General features: G+C 36.1%; 1 protein-coding gene across 2 annotated transcripts in view; it reads right to left on the bottom strand.

The window, feature by feature from the left end:
- The window catches only part of FBLN1 (fibulin 1), a 79,626-nt gene that overhangs the window by 31,370 nt on the left and 28,586 nt on the right, over positions 1-19,670 (bottom strand). For both annotated transcript variants that reach the window (XM_085233056.1, XM_085233046.1), the window contains exons 4-14: positions 17,447-17,618; positions 15,250-15,309; positions 12,522-12,623; positions 11,255-11,392; positions 9,409-9,546; positions 7,242-7,385; positions 6,261-6,389; positions 5,676-5,801; positions 5,088-5,207; positions 4,144-4,275; positions 3,464-3,587 (exon numbers count right to left, since the gene is read on the bottom strand). In XM_085233056.1, the coding sequence (XP_085089182.1) occupies positions 3,464-3,587; positions 4,144-4,275; positions 5,088-5,207; positions 5,676-5,801; positions 6,261-6,389; positions 7,242-7,385; positions 9,409-9,546; positions 11,255-11,392; positions 12,522-12,623; positions 15,250-15,309; positions 17,447-17,618 (1,385 nt within the window). The remainder of the gene's footprint in view (positions 1-3,463; positions 3,588-4,143; positions 4,276-5,087; positions 5,208-5,675; positions 5,802-6,260; positions 6,390-7,241; positions 7,386-9,408; positions 9,547-11,254; positions 11,393-12,521; positions 12,624-15,249; positions 15,310-17,446; positions 17,619-19,670) is intronic.

The following is a 19,670-nucleotide window of genomic DNA, read 5'->3' as shown; positions in this document are numbered from 1 at the left end:
GCTGAGGAGCTATCAAGGTTGGCAGTGCTGGGCCCAGGACAGCTAAGAGCTAACATTTCAGGGAAGATCTGGCTGCTTTATATGTGAGAACAGGCTAAGACAGTCTTGGTACATGCACATTCTAGACTGCCTTAAGGGCTGCAAGAAGATAGTCTTCTAAATGAGAAGAGAATTGTGTGCTGCTAAAACAGAAAGATTTCTCCACAGACAAGAGAATTTAAATTGCATTGAGAAGGACAGTCAGACACAGAGAACAACTGCCATTGGAACTTAATGATCTTTGAGGTCCCTTTCAATCCAAGCCATTCTATAACTCTGTTATGCTGAGAAATCTTCATAACTGAAGGATTTGCAGCAAAAGTTAAATACCTTTCAGAAATACTCTGGTAGACACGATCCTATCTTGATACACAAAGGCTGATTAACCATCAAGGTCCTTATTTTCTAAGGATTATGAAAAAAGCTAGCTGCAACAATTTTTTACTTCAAAAATTTCAGAGGCTTTTGGTAAGGATGAAGATAAGTGCAAAAGTAATCTCCTAACAACTTCAGGTTTCTGCTCCAAACAGTTAAATTAAAAAAAAAAAAACAAAAAACAACAACAACAAAAAACTTCATGCACACGAAACAACTTGTTTCTGCCTATCTTTGTTCCTGAAAATAACTGAACTGCTTTGGAAGAAATTTGCCAAAACCTGAGACTGCATCAGACACCTGGCATATAAAATTTCAGACATTGGTTACATTTTGGCATCTTTCTAAGCAATTAAAAGCCGGTACTAATAATGAGAAGAGACAGACTTAGTAATACACACGTAGGTTTAAAATATGAAAATATTTCCCAATCTGGCTCAGTGCGGCATACTTTTTTTCACACACCACCATAACTGCTTCTTTATCTTTACTACTATTTTTCTTGGCTTAAGTATTACAAATGTTTGACTTCAGTGTCACATAAAGGGAATTTAATTGTTATGCAATTTGATAACAAGAAGTGTTTGGCAAGGGCAGTGCAGCACGTTAAGTCCTATTGTGAGGAGTAGTAAGTAAGTCATAATTATCCTTGGAAAATTACCAAGCATATGGGTTTCTAAGAGCAAAAAAAACAACAACCAGACAGAATTTAAGCAAAAGTGTTACGACCTTCAGAATGTTAAAAGTTATTACATTACGGACCACACCATACCAGGCGCTTTGCTGGTCTCCAGGGAAGCTTACACAGGGTGTTTGCTCACAAAGCAGAGCATATCTGTACACCATTCTGAGCTTTCAGCCTGTAGCTTCTGACAATCCTGCAATTACATCACCCAGTGGCAAACATTTTTGCTATAGCCACCATGCAAAAATCTCTGCTTTAAAGGTATTAGGTATGGAATTTTTAGATCACTGAACAACTGTAAATAAGGACTTTAAGGAAAAATCAGATTCAAAAAACTTTTGTTTGAAGGACTGAGACTCATTAAATTATAGCTGATTGAAAGAAAATTAGGGGTATAGAGTAAAAAATCTTGTGAGGTGCCAACTTGACAGGAAAAATGCATTGTCTTTCTTATGATATGCCAAATTAGTGAAACTGGAATGTGTTTTGAATGAAAGAGAGGAAACTAGTATTGATAATAGGTAGGTGTTACAAGAAGCAAACCATTTTGATTTTAGAGCCTTGGCACGAGATTAGGTGAAAAAGTGATTTATCGTGCAAAGGCTAACAAGGATCAGTTAGCTATCAGGTATGTTGCCTCATATATGCTAAAAAATAAATGATTCAAGAATGTATAAACTAGTTTGGATGTAGAAAAGTGGTAAAGAGCTATCCTGAGGAACTAATCTCCGGTGGGAACAAGGTAACCCGATATATACACCTTGATTCAGGCATGCTGGTATAATAATCTCATTCTGGTTTACCAGAAGAATATCTATTTGTCCACTACATTAACTTGGACTTCTTGCAATAAGGATAACTTGTATATTCTCTTTCATTGATGAAATGACATTTTTTGACAATACATTTAGGATCTCTGTCTGCAGCTGTTGAGAGGGGGAAGCCTAATAAATCCAAGAAGATAATAATTAAAATAATTAAAATAATTAGAACTTTACTGAGCAGCTACAGGATTTGTGTCTGACTCACTGCCTAATTATAGTCTTGGCACATCAGATGGATCTCTCCCTATTAATCTGTTTGAGTTAGGCAGAGTAAGCCATTACAGAGCTGTAACAACCCAGACAGAAAAACAATTCAGACATTCTATTACTTCCAAAAAAGATCCTTAATTTCTCAAATAGCCATTACTTCCAACACTTTCAATACATAAAAATACAGAAAAAAACCCGACAAGATGAAAATGGAGTGTGTATTTGTATCTATTTCGTACAATGAACCTTTTAACTCTAGGATCTCTATAAGAGTGAAAATCTGCTAATTCTGCTTAGTGGCCCATTGTAAATGACTTTTTTTGAATTAGGTTACATGATATTGATAATAAACAGTCCATTCATGTCATGAGACACTTCTTGTTTACTAACGTGACAAAAGTAATTTAAAATTTAATTACAACTCATGCTTTTTAAAATACAAGCATATTTTATAAAAACCTGTTTTTATACAATGAATTTCTATAACATTCTTATCAAATACATCTGCTAAACTACTTACATTTACATTTTACAGCTTAAGGTTTAAATGGAAACTAAATAACCCCACAAAATCTCTCAGAGTAAGAAAAGCACCAGTTTTATTCTACAGTAAAATTACAGAATACTCAACTTCCTCAAAGGGACTATGGATGTATGAACACTGAGAAGAGCAATAGTGGGCTGATGATCAATGTGATTTATCAGCTTTCCTCTCCAGCTGATGCATACACTTACCTGGGTGTGGTGCACATTAGAAGAATGTTGAGCAGCCTTCTAAAAAACATCTGGAGTACAGGGTGGCCATAAAGCCATGGGACAGGTGGAAAAATATACATCTGCATCAGCCATATAGTTATGCTACTGATATTTTGCAACTTTTCCACATTGCTAGCTGCTGCCAGCTGCCTCTCCTCCCATATCTATTTCTCCTGTTTTAGAAACCAGAATGCATAAATTTTCACTAACCTAGGTTAAGAGACAGTATAAAAGATGACTGTCACTGGAGTGTAATAGTAAGCAAAAACTGAGGGTGAAAGAAAAGTCAGAATTTTGTAGCTGAACATAACTTTCCTAACAGACAAGGCAGCTAGAGAGAGAACATCATTTTATGCCTCTAGAGATCATTACAATGCAAACAATTGACATGTGGCAACTTTTAAAGGGGCTGAAACAGGACTACGAAAAAGAGATACGAGTGTGTGCAAAGTATAGTGTAAGCCTACCAATAACATACTTATCTGCCAGAATGCCTTACATATTCAGTCAGCATTAGTATGACATTAAGGAGAGTCACCCTAGAAGATTGTACCTTGCAAAGGAAAGTACTTACGTATCTCCAGACTTGCGGTAATTTTCTGGACATTCCAAAGACAGACAGCGAAACCCTCCTTGGATGTTAAAGCAGGTCTCATTGAAAGAGCAGTTGTGAGTTTCTGTAACACATTCATCAATATCTGCCAAATGGAAAAAGAAGAGTGGGTTAAATACACGCTTTTCCTCTATTTGCTGGTGCCAGATGATGAAAGTATCATATTATGTACAACAGAATATGGGGTGCAATTAAGCGCTATTACAGGATTGGGTAGCAAGGGCAGGAGAACAAAAAAGAAGAAAACTAACCCAAACAACAGGCAAGAACATGAAAAGGAAGAGCAGCAGTGCCACTAAGTGGACAAGATCTAAATATTTGATGAAATATCTATAGCATGATGATATTTCCTTTTGATAGTTAAACTTCATTTCACAATGGGAGTCTTCACTGAGTTCGTTAGAATTCTTTAATATAGTTAGAAAATTTTTACTCCACTCTATAGGAATTCTATAGAAATTTCTATAGGCTCTTATTTATTTTTTATAAAATATTAGCCTCTACAGATTTCAAATTGTTATTGATTACTTTGCCTATAAACATGTAGGAAAGGCGTGTTTTGAAATTTAAAACCTTCTCAAAACTTTTCAGAAGCCCACAATCTCCCCCAATTAAGTTTCCCTGCAGCTATAGGGACATACCTTGGCAGTTGCGTGCATTGGGTGCCAACCTGTAACCCGTGGAGGGACACGTACATTGAAAGCTCCCAGGAATATTAACACACCGAAAAGAACAGATATGACCTCCAGTAGGTAAAGCACATTCATCAATATCTGCAAGAAGAAAACAGCATTAATTTACTATGTCTGCATTACGTTCAACAAAGAACACATGTATGGTATTCATGCTGTGAGGTTCAAACACTATTTTTGTTTGGGGTAAGGAAAAAAAAATCAAATAAGGGCGGTTCTAGTCAATAAAGAGTGTCAGGAATAAATGGAGGAATGAAAATTAAAATCAATATAAATGTCTAAGAGGCAGTCTGATTTTGTTTTGTATATGGGTAGTGACACTTTACATTGACGCATTATTGAACAAATTTACTATAGGGAGAGAGAAGTATTATCTCTATTTTTATAAAAGGGAAAATTAGATGTTTTGCTCAAGGTCTTACTGTCTAGTAAATCCCAGACATCTGATTTGTGTTTTCAAGATCCTTGCCAACCACATCTTCCTAGTATTTGAGCAAAGGCTACTTAAACATTCGTTCAGAGCAAGCCATAAAAAGAAGATATATAAAATACTACATAGTATTACATAAACATGGCTGTATCTTCACTTCTTGAAGACAAGAAATTTTTTGTTGATCAGAAAAAAAACCAAAACATATCTGTTAAGATAGAAGAGTATGCAAAGATAGAGTTCATTGTAAACAACAAAATGATACCTTGCAAGCACAGGTACTTCTAGACTAAGACATGGATGGAAGATCTTCATTAAGTACAGTTTCAGTTTTTCACAGGAAAATACGAAGAAGAATCAGATGATAAAATGCAACAATTACGATTACATGGAACTGTTTATGCATGATTTGGTGTGAATAAAAAATGCTAACTCATCCTTTATCTGCAAAGACAGTTCTTACCTTCACATGAAATTCCATCTATGTCACTAAGTTGAAAGCCACGTCGGCAGTAACACTGATAAGAGCCATACACATTGGCACACTCTTGACTACAGGGGCTGCTCTCACACTCATTTAAATCTGAAACGCAAAATTAAATATGTGATATTCAAATTTCTTGATATATTTGTCACTCCTGCTACAGGATTGAAGCAGAACTTTGAAAAAATAACTGGAAGTAATGGGCTTTGGATGTATTACTCTCAACAGGGTCTGGCAGTATAAGCTACTATGTGCTGTTTCCCACTGTCCTTCAAGGTGTGTGACCTGGAGGGAGTCATTAGTAACACACTTGCATTTTTACTTCTGGGTATCAGCAATGCTGGTTGTGAAGAACTGGTCACATCATCTAGCCAAAGAGCAATATATTGGAACTGTGGACTGCAGTGGCTTTGATTATTCATATCAGCTTTCATGTAATTAAAGGCACCAAATGGGTTATTTATTATGCTATCCCAGTGCAGTCTTGTGAGCTAAAATCAAACAAAAATAGCTGAACGACAACAACTACATCTCCCACTACATGGTCAGTACATATGACAGCAGTACCTTCACATGACCTGCCATCAGATGAAAGTTTGAATCCCATGGTACAAGTGCAGTAGTAGGAACCAGGAGTATTCTCACACTTGTGAGCGCAAAGGCGACCTGGATAGCGTCTGCATTCATTGATATCTGCAATGATAAATATATACAGAGATCTGTGGATTGTCTGGCTTCCCTAAAGTAGTACTCTGGATGAGAATGTGGTCTTGAGTTTGATTTTTATTTTCTTGATAGAAAGGGAAGGAATTGCTCAAAATACTAATTAAGATGAATCCCGGTGCACAACTGAATTAACTGTATAAAGAAGAAAATCACCTTGATCTTTCAAAGGAATGTTTTGCTGTAAGTGCATGTTAAACAGAAAATAATTACATGCACTCTCATCATCTCACCTTATAACAATGTAATTGAGTACACATTGACAATACTAATACATCTCCCTTTAAAGTATCTGTATCTTTTTAGTATGGTATTAGATTTATATAAACAATATAGCAGTCAATTTTACTTTCAGATGAAAGAGCAAAGAGCAATGTTTTTTACATAGGTTCATTTTCTAAAATGCCATTGTTAATAGGTGCAACTTACCAATACAAGTTCTACTGATGACATCAAAAGAATACCCAGACTTGCACTCACAGCGGTAATTGCCTGGTCCATTTATACAAACATGTCCTTCACCACATGGCTGATTAGAAGATGAGCATTCATCCACATCTAAAAAAAGAGAAGTGATTGAAAGTATACTTATGAGCATGCAAGTTGAGAAAAGAGCAACATGTTAACCCTTATTTCAGATGCATATTTTTGTGCCCCTTTCATTTATAAAATAAAGTATAAAATCTTGCTGCCTTACAATCGTGTCACAAGCTTTCTTCAGTGGTAGTTGTAAAGTGTTTTGAAACAGAAAGGAAGACTGATCAAACTACAAGCTTCAATAAGAATAAAGAGTAATAAATGCAAACTTTCAAATGCTAAATTTTTACTGAACCAGGTAAACAACCAGCACTTGTGCTGCAAATATTGATGAACTTGCGAGGTAAGAATAATCAGGAAAATAGGTAACTTTTGGAGGAAATCAGGTGCAAAATTATTTTATTAGAATACTCAATATTCATGGAACAATTCTTCAGCTAAGGTAAGATGTCAGAGGACCACAGTCAGTTGTGCTTTGATAAACATTTACAATAATTAAAAACACATGCAGAACACCTCTCTTTAAAAAAGCCACTTTAGCTAAATGTCAGATCAAGGCATGTATGCCTTTCAACTGTATTTGACTATCTTCTGAGATACATCAAATGGCAGGTGGGCCACTGATAATGTCATTTTGCATGGGTGATCATCACTTTAATTCTTCTCAGCATATAGAGTTTTATGAGTTATTTGAAGGACAGAGAGGATCTTTGTCACTGTTTATGTGCTGGGACTGTTATGATGGAAAGAACAGGGTCAAGAATTGATTGTAGAAACAAGAAAAACTTTGGGTAGACTTCAAGAAACATGCCAATATAAACAGGTGTGGTTCATTTTCTTTAAATTGTTTTATTTTTCAGAACTGTTGCTTACCTACACATCTCGTTCCATCTTCATTGAGATGATAACCTCGGCCGCAGCTGGGTGAGATTCGCTGACAGGTGTATGAGCCATCAGTGTTGATACATATCTGACCAGCTGGACATGGCATGTTGGTACTCAAACATTCATTGATATCTGCAAGAGCACAACAAGTTAATGTAATTATCTACTCCCTGAACATGCTTCTTACATCCTTCATGGTCTGAAAGGCTCTACTCATGGGAAAGCACAAATTTATGTAATTTAGCCTATGTTATTAAGACTGGGAGAAGTATGGAAAAGCAGTGGAAATTGGGTATAGAATTTGTATTTATTTAAAAGCCTCTGAAAGTCTCCCCTAAAAGCACAAAGAGATGATCAAGAACTCAGTTTATCAGCTCAACCAGGTATTCACCATAGATACTTGTCTCATAATGGGCCTTGTCTCATAATAGGCTATCCATATAAACATGTAAGAACTTGAAGAGCTCTTGTATGTATCCAAAAGACTATGCATCCCTCCACTATTTATCTTTTTACAAACTAGACATCATATCAGTCTAGTGAAACAGATATCCTTTACGTATTAAAAATAAAGCCTAAGAAGTAAAACCCCAGAATATGCAATGAGATGAAACTAATCTATACTAGAGTATGATCTAGTGCAATGTATCTAATTAAGAAAACAGAGAACTTGCTGTTAACCAAGGTTAGCAACGTGCCATTAGTTTGGGGAAAAGGAGTTTCAGAGTGAGAAATCAATGGCTACGGGAGACAACCTTCATCAAACTGAAATGTTAATGTATCTGTGATCTGGAAGTCTGTAGGAGCAGTTGCTGCTGGTGAGCATATGAGCCTGTGCCTCATAACCTTCAGCAATGTTCAGTTTCATGTGTGTACTTAGCCTAAAATTTTTCTTCCTACATTACTGAGATATTTTGTACTGTGGCATTGCTAACTGCTGAAGAGTCATTGTGTTCCACTTGGTATGGTATTAAGCAAAATATTCCTTTGCTGGAAAGGATGTAAATTTTTCATTCTTTTTCCCTTCTACTGCCACATAGGGCAGCCTTTGATTCATATTTTGTAAAATCCACCTGTAAAATTGCTTTAGTGATTATTTTATTTCAGGGGATGCTGCAAATTGGTGTGGCTTTACTAATGTCAATGTGGGAATGCTAACTCCTACAGCCATGGATGTAGTGCGACCTGTGGCAGATGCATGTCTTCAAAGAGTTTATTGTGCACAGTCATCAGCTGCCTTCATTTTAAAGGCTTCAATTTTGTTTTCAGCATCAGTGTTGCCGGTGTCGGATTTCAGTGCTGCAGAGTATGAGATGGTCAGGAGAACATGGCAGTGAGCTAGAACTGACAGCTGCTGCTGCTCAGCCAGTTCCACAAGTTCAAAACATGCTTTGCCTCTGGGGTAATTTAGTTAGGTTGAGATTTGAAAATAACACTTAAGGGTGTAACTGATAGACTGGTAGGTCACGAGACAATTTCATTTAGAGTCTGCTGGAAAGTAGTAATTGTAACATATTTACAATAAGGTTCTAATTCTATTTTGTAGAAGCCTCACAATAATTTGACAGGTCTTGGAAACAAGGCACTAGCACAACAGTTTATAAGCACTCATTAAAATAAAACTTCTCTCTACAGTGTATTATAACCAGCCCATCACCTGTACACAATAAGACTCTTCATAAGCCATAACTAAATGGGGATAGGTCTACTATGATACATATACATATATATCTGTAGAACTTCTGCATGCTAGTATAAACAAAGTTGTTACAGAGGATATCATAACTTACAGTTTTTATACTAAGCTTTAGCTAAAATCTTTTGGATGGTGGGAGATTATACACATCACTTTTTTTTCCCAGTTTTCCTTTTCCAGATAAAATCCCCAAAGACTTAAAAAAAATTCAAACACAGCCACGTAATTTAAATACTTAAATTTCATAGTTTCAATATTTAAGTCATATTCAGAAGACTTTTGTCCGGAAATTTTACCTGCAGGACCAACACGAATCTTTAAAAAAGAGAAAAAACACATAATAGAGAAATACATACGCACATGAAGAATGACTTGAGAAGCTCAGAACTTACCCAGTGAAGCTATAATTTATCTCATAAGCAGCACTTAAGCATTCGCTGAGATAAGAGAATATCTTACCAATACAGTTGCCTAGAGCATCTTGTATAAACCCATTCATGCACTGTAGCTTGGGTCGGCAACGGAAAGATCCTGGAGTATTCTGACAGATAAAATCGGGGGGGCAGTTATGAGTACCAGTCTCACATTCGTCAATATCTGGTACATCACAAAAAAAAATTGTTAGGAGTTTGACAAACATTTTCAAGACATTTAAAATACAACACACAGTTAAAAATGTCAGACAGATTAAACCCACAGCACACCTTGTGCAATTCAGTGCAATGAACCAGAATCAATCTCAGGAAAAAAAAAATCATGTATGTGTGCACACTCTCACAACTAAAAGGTTCAAAATTACTACAGAGCAACTAAAGCACCATGTTCAGCAGTGTTCAGTCTTGCTTCAGCACTGTGCTTATGCATAGGCTTAACTTTGAAGTCATTGCAACTTAATTACATGTCAGAGAGTTAATTTTAACATTAAACTCAAAGTGGACTTTGTTCCTTTCTTTCAAAAGGGAATTAGCTGGCCTTGATTCTCATCCATACTAAGGTCTCCTTAAATTATTCTGCTTTAAAATGCACATGATTTCTGTATACCTTAATATTCCATTCTAATTCATCACAGACAACAAATATTTGTGAATAAATTGTCATTCAGACAAAACAGATAAGGAGTAACAAGGCTTTATCCAGGAATGTAGCCTAGTCCACATGCAAGTAACTAAAATTTTGTGTCTGCCACCTTGCAGACAAAATGGGAAGAAATCTCCTGAAATTACTAAAATGAAGGCAATTCCTAGCTATAGGATGCCTTATCTGCCTTATCTTTCCCATCGATACAGTGGACAAAACAGGAGAGGCAAACTGCTAAATCCTGTGAGATTCAGAAAATAATTATGGAGCCTGCTTTAAATTTTTGATGGTTTAATACTGAATTGGGATAAACCAGCAGAGTTTTACATGTTGCTCAATTCAGTAATGAGACAAGTATTTTCCATGTCATTTTACGAGGCTTTAAAAAATTATATTCTAATTTCATTCCTCTTCTATTTTCATTACTATTAGCATAATGTTAATAATTAACATTATTAGCATATCTTATCCAGATAGGAAATTTCTAAAGGTAGCAGCATGCATAATTTAATGGCTGTACTCCCACTTTTCCATCAGAGAAATATTGTTAATACTTGCTGGTAAGCAATTTGTTGGCCTAAAACTGATGTAATTTACATCAGTAGAAATTTTACTTGAAAGGGAGCAAAGCTAGACCATAATACTTTGAAAATTATTGTCTGCATATTTGGGGGGTTTTCTGTTGGAGTCTGTTCATCAGTTCTTTTTATTTCTGTTCTCGCCCGTCCCTGCACTCTATTATGCTTCACTGATCAGCTCCTATAATAAAACCTTACCCAGAATTCTGGCTAAGTTCACTTACTCAATGCCACGAAATTATAGTCTGCTTTTAAACAATTCTAAGCTCTAGAGGAACGTACTTCTTCATGGTGAAAATCAATTCTACAACAAATGGCGTTTGCTAACTGTATACTTTGAGTTAGATGCAACTTGGAATCAGTCATTTATTGAACAAATAAAAAGAAAAGACTTTTTAACTCCCTTTTTTTTTTTTTTCAAACATAGCTAGTCAACAACACCAGTTTTAACTTTTCTTTTTTTTTTTTTTTTCAAGTTTTACATCCTTAAGAATATTTTGTTTAAGAACTGAATCCCTCTGTAACAAATTTAAACTTCCTGAGGACAAAGGCTGCATCTACCTTAGCATTTTGAAACTGAAACACCTGGTTACTCTTTATTTCTTTTTACACAAGTCTGGAAGATATCAGTTTCTCTGCCCAGGACATACCTTTGCAACGACTGTCATCAGTTAGCTCATAACCAGTTCCACAGCTCGTGTCCCGCTGACAACGAAAAGATCCTAATGTATTGACACAAGTTTGTCCAATCCCACAGCTGTGTGTCCCAGTGATACACTCGTTAATATCTAGAATATGCAAAATGAGAGACAAGCAAACAAAAAAATGAGAGTAAATTAAAAAAAAAACAAAAGAAATCCCTATGAAAAGATCAGGCCAAAGGTTAGTAGTTATACCTTCAAGCAGTCATTATTTTGAGCATAAGGATGCAAAGAATTGTGTGGATTTGGCCTCAAACTCAAGCTCACAACGTGGCTGCTCATCTGTGTTCTCAGAGTGTTAGTCGATAAAGACATTTTGACCCCACTGTTAACAGGACCAACAGCTGCTGGCTCACTGTATTTAAGAATGGAAAGAAGTTGTGCTAAATGAGAGCAAAGGACCAGCAACTATCTGGATGTGTCCAGTTGCAGACAACTAGAGTGACTTCATGAATGAAGCAAACTTTCAGAAACATTGACTTTGTTCTGGATCCCACCCACACATTGCCTAGGGACCGCTCAACCCACAGACTGCAACTATCCACTTCCTACTTTCTAGATACTGAAAAACATTTATTTTGGGATTTTTTTCATTTTCCCTTTGAATCTATGAGAGTATTTGGCACCCATGTGTGTCAAATGTAAAAATTCTTCCTTTTTATATTTCACACTAGGCTAGTGTTAATCTGACCAATCGTCAGTACCTAATTTATAATCTGAATTTTGTATCAGATCTACTTACTCAGATTCCATCTTCAGTCAATGAGAGAAAAAGGCACTCCTGATGCGTAACACCTTTTATTATTGAATAGCTCAAGTATTCCCCTCTGATTAATAGTATCAACAACTTTCAAACTTTCTGTCAGCAAGCTGAACAATTCTACTCTATTTCGTCTGTCTTATCATTTACTATATACTACAGTAAAAAAAAACAGGTTTTTGTTACTCACAATAAAAAGCTCAAGATCTCCTGGGTCTTTTCTATTCTAAATCCTCCACTTGCTCTATTGATCTAACATTTCACCTTCAAACTATTTCCAACATTCTATTTAAACAAACTTCTTTAAGATCTCACATCCTTCCCCACCTGGGATAAGTATATGTAAGAATATTCTGATGTCTTCTGACTGGATGTTTTTTTTTCTTTAAATCTATTCTTGCTCTTTTAAAATAAATTCGTTGATAATCATCAAGGAAATGTTTTCAGTTCTTTTACCTTCACAGTTGACACCATCTGGTTGAAGCTGATATCCAACAAAGCACGAGCAGACATAACTGGATCCCGTGTCTCTGCACTGCTGAGAGCAGGGACCACCACCTAATTAGATTTTAAGAAGTCTTATAAAATTAGGAGGCTCTTTACAGGAAGTGAAACAAACCATTTGTTTACAGGTTGCTTACTGATTTATTTTAAAAGTAACTAAACATACACATATATAAAAGAAGGAAAGGGCTAACCACTGGAAGAAGTTTTTGAAATTACTGATTCTTTTTATCACTAAAGAATACAAGGAGGAAGTAAATTAAACAGTTGCCCAAAACTCATCATTTTTAGAACCTGAAGTAAAAATGCTGGGAGCTCAGATGCCTCCTAAAACTTTGGGCTTTATATGATTGCTACTGTACGATAGGGATGACAAGATGCACCACCAAAAATTAATGAATCATTTTCACTATTACATGCATGAGGCTTTATTTTCAGCCTATCAATATTAGAATCATACTCCTGAGTTAGCTAAAATATGTGCTCTTTCCTATTCTGCAGGCAGGAAACATGAAAGAGAGAAGAGAGTATTGTAGGTGACAAAAGGTTTAGAGAACATAAAAGAATGAAGACTTCTTACTGAGATACTAAGGACTTAGTGAGATATGTACAGGAGTCGCAAAGGATGTGGAAGAGGGCTGCATTTGTTCTGGCAACAGAAAGAGAGGACACTACAAAATTTACACAAAATTTGCCTTATCATGAAGAAAACTTATTTTTTCTGTTCTTGTTCAGAAATAAATTAATCACAGAATTGTAGGAATTGGAAGGGGCCTATGGAGATCATTTAGTCCAATTTCCCTGCTAAAGTAGGTTCTCTACAGTAGGTTACACAGGAAAGCATCCAGGTTGGTTCTGAATATCTCCAGACAAGAAGAATCCACAACCGCTCTGGTTGGATGGCAGCATCCCAGATCTTGGCTCCTGGGAGGCAGCAGAACTCTTGAGACTCCCTGTCAGGCCAGCAGAAGGGAGATTCAGTGCCTTTTAACAGGGAGATATCCACTACAAGCACATAGTGTTTCTTTTTATAATATCCATTTCAAACTAGTATGGTTTCTTCTTGCAGGTCCTGGTCATTGGTATCTTGGTCATTGGTCATGAGTATAGATGTAAAAGCTTCATATCTGAAGCTGGAAGGAAGGGACTGAAGCAGAGACCTATTTTTATGAGTCACCGGGGACCAAGGTGCCTCTTCTTTTAATATTGTCAGGATAGAAAAAGGGTTACAATCTTCCAATTATTTGTTTTAACAATATTGATGATATTAGTACAAACTCTCAGTACAAATCTATCTTCTTCTGTTTTTCAAGAGAATGGTTGGATAGGCACTAAACAAAAAGTTTGAGATAAGCACAACCAATGTGGGCAAATGCAGCTATCATAACTAAAACTTTCAAGTGAATTAAGGAAAACAATTTTTAAAATTATCACAGTTTCTAATGAGAGGTATTAACAGAACCTAGGAAATTCGTTCTTCAGACTAAGCACTGGCAAAGGCAATGACATTACATGGAATAGTCTTGAGCAGAGATGGCCAGCAACTGCTTTTCGAACCTCTGCTAATAATGTGAGGTCCAGTTAAGCAAAGTAAAATCTATTGTTGAGGTGCTGGCATAATAGAATTTATTTCTTCGCATATCATGACAGTGCTCCAAAACAAACTGTTGGGAGTTCTACTTAAGACATTTAAGTTTTCCCCCTGGTGAAGCTTGGAAAATCACATGTAATTTTAGCTTGCCAAGTTTATCAAAAAATATACTGCAGACAGAAACTCTCATTTATAATTAGTCACAACAATACATCTCTTGAAGACAGCTGATTAACTGACAAATGCAACAACAGATTACATCAAGAAATAATGCTAGGAAAATATGTAATACATTTTTTATGTCATCTCTTGTACATCACTGGCAGCTAGAGACAAGAGTTAGCACTTGTGTTGGCTTTGACTAGCTAATGACCTAATACACATATCCAACCTCTCTAGAATTTAATAGCAATCCAACATGCAGCACAGTAAATCATCTCTCAACTGGAATTGAAGTCCATTAAGTTGATTTTAACCTAAATACATTACTTAGTTCTTAAATGCTTGTAGAACATAATACATCACTGCTGTTTTAAGTTTATAGACATATAAATCACATGTGACAAGCAGTAAATCAGAATACTTAGCAGAACAACACCCCAACAACACATTCTTCCCACGAGACAGAACTGTTCAATTAATGAGGACACTAGACACTTCCTTTTTTTCAGGAGATGCATCTCAAAAGGAAACAAGTCCCATTTTATATCCAATCACTCTGATCATCCCAAGAGAAGAACCCTCATATTTAATATAGCATCCATATAGTCTGAAGAATCCAGAATACTCCATGTATTCAATAAGTAACACAATAGAGGTATTATCAACTAGAAGTGAAAGTTGAATGTATTGTCCAAGCTTCAGCTGGGTAAGATTTAACTTCATCATGATAGACAATGTCTTCCTTTAAGAACAACTGAGGCATCCCATAATGATCTACTATTTCTTTAAAAGGATTCTGATTCTGTTATTTTTACTCAAAACTAGCTTAGGCAAAAAGTATTGACTAATCTCTAGATCTAAGTCTGCTAAACTTTATTGGAGGCAATCACAAAAGACCTGGCTAACAGGACTAGTCATGTGACTTACCTCTGCAGCCATCATGCAGATAAGGATCTTCCTGGTCTAGTTCCTCCTTTGAAATTTCAACTAAAAAGAGGAGAGAGAAGCAATAGAAGAGAAAACACTTTTCTTCTAACAGTAAAAAGCTGCCTGCTTGGGATGGGGTTCAGAACAGAGCTTTGGGATACAGCAGGACAAAATTAAAAAGCATTATTTACATATTTTACAGCTATTTTATACTTAAATTTGACATTCAAATGCATATGCCCATGGGGCAATTTCCATCTGACCATTTCAGTATGAAAGTCACGCTGTGATCATAGCTTATATATGGGCTGAGATTCTCAAATGCAGGTTCTTACCATTAGGCTTTTAACCAGAGCTTAACCTGATTTCATAAAACATGTTGTTGAGGCATGCTTGGTTTCCACTGACTACACATTAGCTTGGGGTACTTACAGTTTTAATGAAAATCAGATTAACCTCAGTTATTTATTTAGACTCCATTCCAAGAAAACTCCACACCCAACCTATGGGAACCTAATTATAGCATTCTTTCAAATATACCTTATGATCAGCAATATGTTTGCTTCATACATGTGTTCTGAGCATTATTTCCCCCTACATGAAAGGCATAAAAGGGCTGGATACATCCACTTTCTGAATCCCCTTCCTTGGCCAAAGAATTAGTTTAATGGACTTCCCCAATCCCCACTAATTTGAATACTTTGGGAATGGTAGGCTGGTAGTGATGTGTGTAAAAACACAGTCTCAAAATACTCTGGTTATTGAATAGGAAGCTTAGTCACATTTCAATACTTGTCCACATATCTTTCAACCCATGGTCACTTACAAGAAAATACTACATCATGGATGTGGGAGCAAGTTTGTGTGCACAAGGTTGAGTTGGTACACAGACTCCTCAAGACATAAGCTATTGTAAATAGTTTGCTCAAGTCTGGTCTGACTTGATAGAGTACTTTTGGGACATAGTACCAGAGATTTCTCTTTAGGTGACCAAGAAGGTATCATACATGGAGTCACTCTGTCTTACCCTGTGCAGCATAACCCCCGTGTGCCTTGCTATTGCACAATACAATCACAAGTTGCTGTATTACAAAACGAAAGAAAGGTGTCGATTCTTGTTGTTTGCTCTGCCTTTCTTTGACATAGATTCTTTGACTTACAGGATACCTGACATATGTTCAACCACATGGCTTAGTGATGAGAATTTTGTCCTGCCCCGCTTGCTGTTATCTTCACATTAAGGGTCTTTGTAAGTGCCAATTGCCCACGGAATTAAGTGGGGAAATACTGCACGTTGTGTTTTGCAATTCTGCATTTTCAGGTACTGATACATTTCTCCTGCTATGCAAATAATTTGAGTCTGCAAATTCTTAGTATAGAGTAAGCTAGGTACAAGGTATCTACCCTGCAGTTACATACCCTTCAGCCAGAACAAATGGACAAGGGCAATTTCCCTGCTATGCGAGCAGTACACAAAGAAATTGGCAGGCTATTTCTAAAAGTTACTTGATAAGGATGTACACTGACATAAGCAAAATTTCAAAGATCTGAAACAAGTCTGATAACACTGGCTCAGGCACACTAGTGCAAGTTGTTGTGGTGGGGTTTGAGTTTAAGTAGTCCATTTCTATAATTTGCTACTGATGATCTACAAGCTAGAGCACATATTGTCAGTGCTCAGCTGTCCATGAAGGGGATAACATTCTACAGCATGACTTTCCTGCAGTTTCAGTTAAGTCTGTTGAGTGAAAGATGAAAAAAGACAAAAATAGGTCTGTAAGGATCAGTATGTCCATGCTGATTCTCTTCAGATCTGTGGACTAGATATGGAGAGGTGTATCAAGAACTGTTGCTTCTAGATCTCCTCCTCCTCTCACAACATCAAATAAATGCAGACACAATGTTGTCTAGAAATGATCAGTCCTCCCAGCATTTCAAATCTATGGGCACATGTCTCACACAAAAAGCAACATTTGAATTCCATATAGTTGGCAATTGTTTAGCTTCTTGGAATATACATTTCAGCCATCACTAGACGATGGCTGAAAAAATGAGCTCCAATATACATGCATCATTAAATTGTTAAAGGAGATCTCAAATTAGAGGAATTGCAGCAGAAATTCTTTCAAATACAAATGCTCTTTCTATCCCATATCATTTTCTGTCTCAGTCTTTTATAATCCGCAATATAAAATACCTTGTTCCTTTTTAGGAGCATCATCACTGATGGACACATCTGTGCCTTCTTGACCCTTCACACAACAAGCTCTGAAGACAATTCCACACTGGTATCCTATCTTCAGGTTGGGTTCACAGCTCTGGCCTTGAACTTGGGCAGTCCTTCCCAGTAGACAACAGTAACAACATTTCTGTTTTAAAAATACAAGAGAGTCACATCTTAGCCCCAAACAAATCACTGGAAGTTTTCTCAGTAGTATAAATAGTGTTATCTCACCTTGGCAAACTGATCAAAATTTTTCTGCAAATTCTTCAACAACTTCTGCTATACTTAACCTCAGATATATTAATCAGTAATTGAATTCAGTGAGCTCTGGATCTGCTTATATAGATCCAAACTTAGTACTTGGATCTAGACCTCATAAATGATGTGTATATGTGAATGTTTTACACAAATACACCAGTATGGTGTTGTGGAGGACCAGAACTATCCACCCATGTATATGGAATTACATGGTTCTCTGCCTGCACACCTCAGTTGCAAACACCAGTGAACAGCTGGAACTCTTAACATCTCTGTGTCTCTTTTGTGTCCAGTTCCTTAAATCGGGGCACAATCAATAAGGTGCATCCTTTTCAAAACTAATGACAAACAAGCAAGCAAGCATGATTCATCCAAAGCTAGAGTTAACTGGTCAGAAAAAGAAGCTACTCTGCTCTGAAGAACAAACCACATTTTTAAGTATTATTTAAGAGCATCTTAGTACTGACATGACTTCTAGCAATTAAACATATCCACATCTTCCAGACTTGCTGAACTACAGCCCAGGAATACACCACAGAAGTGAACGCAGGGGAAGTTACTCTTGTGTATATTTATTTCAATTTTTTTATTGAGGGGACACTGCTAACTCATTTGCTGTACTTTCTTGCCGTTAAAAAGTGCCAAAAATATTTGGTTCTTTGGAATTGTTATCTGCTAACTGCTACTGTCATGTGAAAAGCAGATGTAAGCTCTTATTATTAACTTTATTATTCTTCCAGACTCTTTTTTCGCTTGAAGGAAGAAAACTAGCCTGCACCATTAAACAGAGTAGATGGAATAAACAAATAAACAGCAAAGCAGATTTTTGTAAATTTAAGCACCTCACTTACTGAAAAGAAGGTAAGCATTACATTACATTGCATTACTTTCACTACTTTGGACCTGCCTATATTCTGTTTTCCCATAGAGGGCATTGTATGTATGTTTCTCTCATTACATGGCAGTAAAATGCTCATTTAAAGCACAGGGTATCATGAAGGTAAAATAATTTAAAAAAATTTTTTTTTCCTTGTTTTTTCTTTTTTTTATTTTTATTTTTTTTTATTTTTTTATTTTTTTCAGTGACAGATGCTCTGGCTTCATAGCCAACATGTCTGGGATATTCTCATATTCTGGATTACATAAAAAAGAAAGACTTGATCTCCTTTTTTCAAGAATTCCCACATTTCTGAATATTTATTTTGCCTAACTTGTCTAATACTTTCCTGAGGCATCCTTCTCAAAGTTTTAAACATGTCTAAAATTTTGGTGGATTTCCAATTTTTGCAAACACTTTTTAAAATACAGAAATTAAAACTGAGCTGAAGATTGCTTGGATTAAGATCATGTATTTTTGACAACCAAATGTTAAATTACAGCTGACAATTTGCCAAACTATCCTATTACATCCTTCTGGATATTCTCAATGGCTTCTACTGTTAGGTGCATGAAGTAACTCACATCTAATTATTTGTCTTGTCACAGAACGCTCAAAATGGGAAGAGTTTCTCTGGATGTTTTTGTAGGGAGTGATCATTCATTCCTGCTGTTCTTGAAGTGCTGAATAACTTTATGTTCTTTATCTCCTTCAGGCTGAGACAGCATTTACTTAAAAAGTCTCTGTCTCCAGCTAATGTGAATCTTCACCTGTAGAGCCTGCTATGTCTTGCAATGTCTGTGAGAAATGGAATCCTCATTTAAAATAATTGCATGCACTGAAACATTTGTTCAAGCCTATATTTATTTTAACTGAGCACTATCCATCTTGATTTAAAATCTTGATAATAATAATAATTTAGGTTCATGCACCATGGCAAAATTATCTAGACATGAGAAGAGTCAAACATTTTCTTAACTGATGTTTAATGTAGGTGGCTTTTAATGTTGACTCAAGAATATTTTGTACTGGAAGTTCAAAAGCCTAAGATTCCTTGTTCAG

The sequence above is a fragment of the Meleagris gallopavo genome, chromosome 1 (assembly GCF_905368555.1).
Source record: "Meleagris gallopavo chromosome 1, MGAL_WU_HG_1.1, whole genome shotgun sequence".
Taxonomy (NCBI): domain Eukaryota; kingdom Metazoa; phylum Chordata; class Aves; order Galliformes; family Phasianidae; genus Meleagris; species Meleagris gallopavo.
The sequence above is the reverse complement of the archived record's forward strand: the minus strand, read 5'-3'. Positions and strand labels throughout refer to the sequence as shown.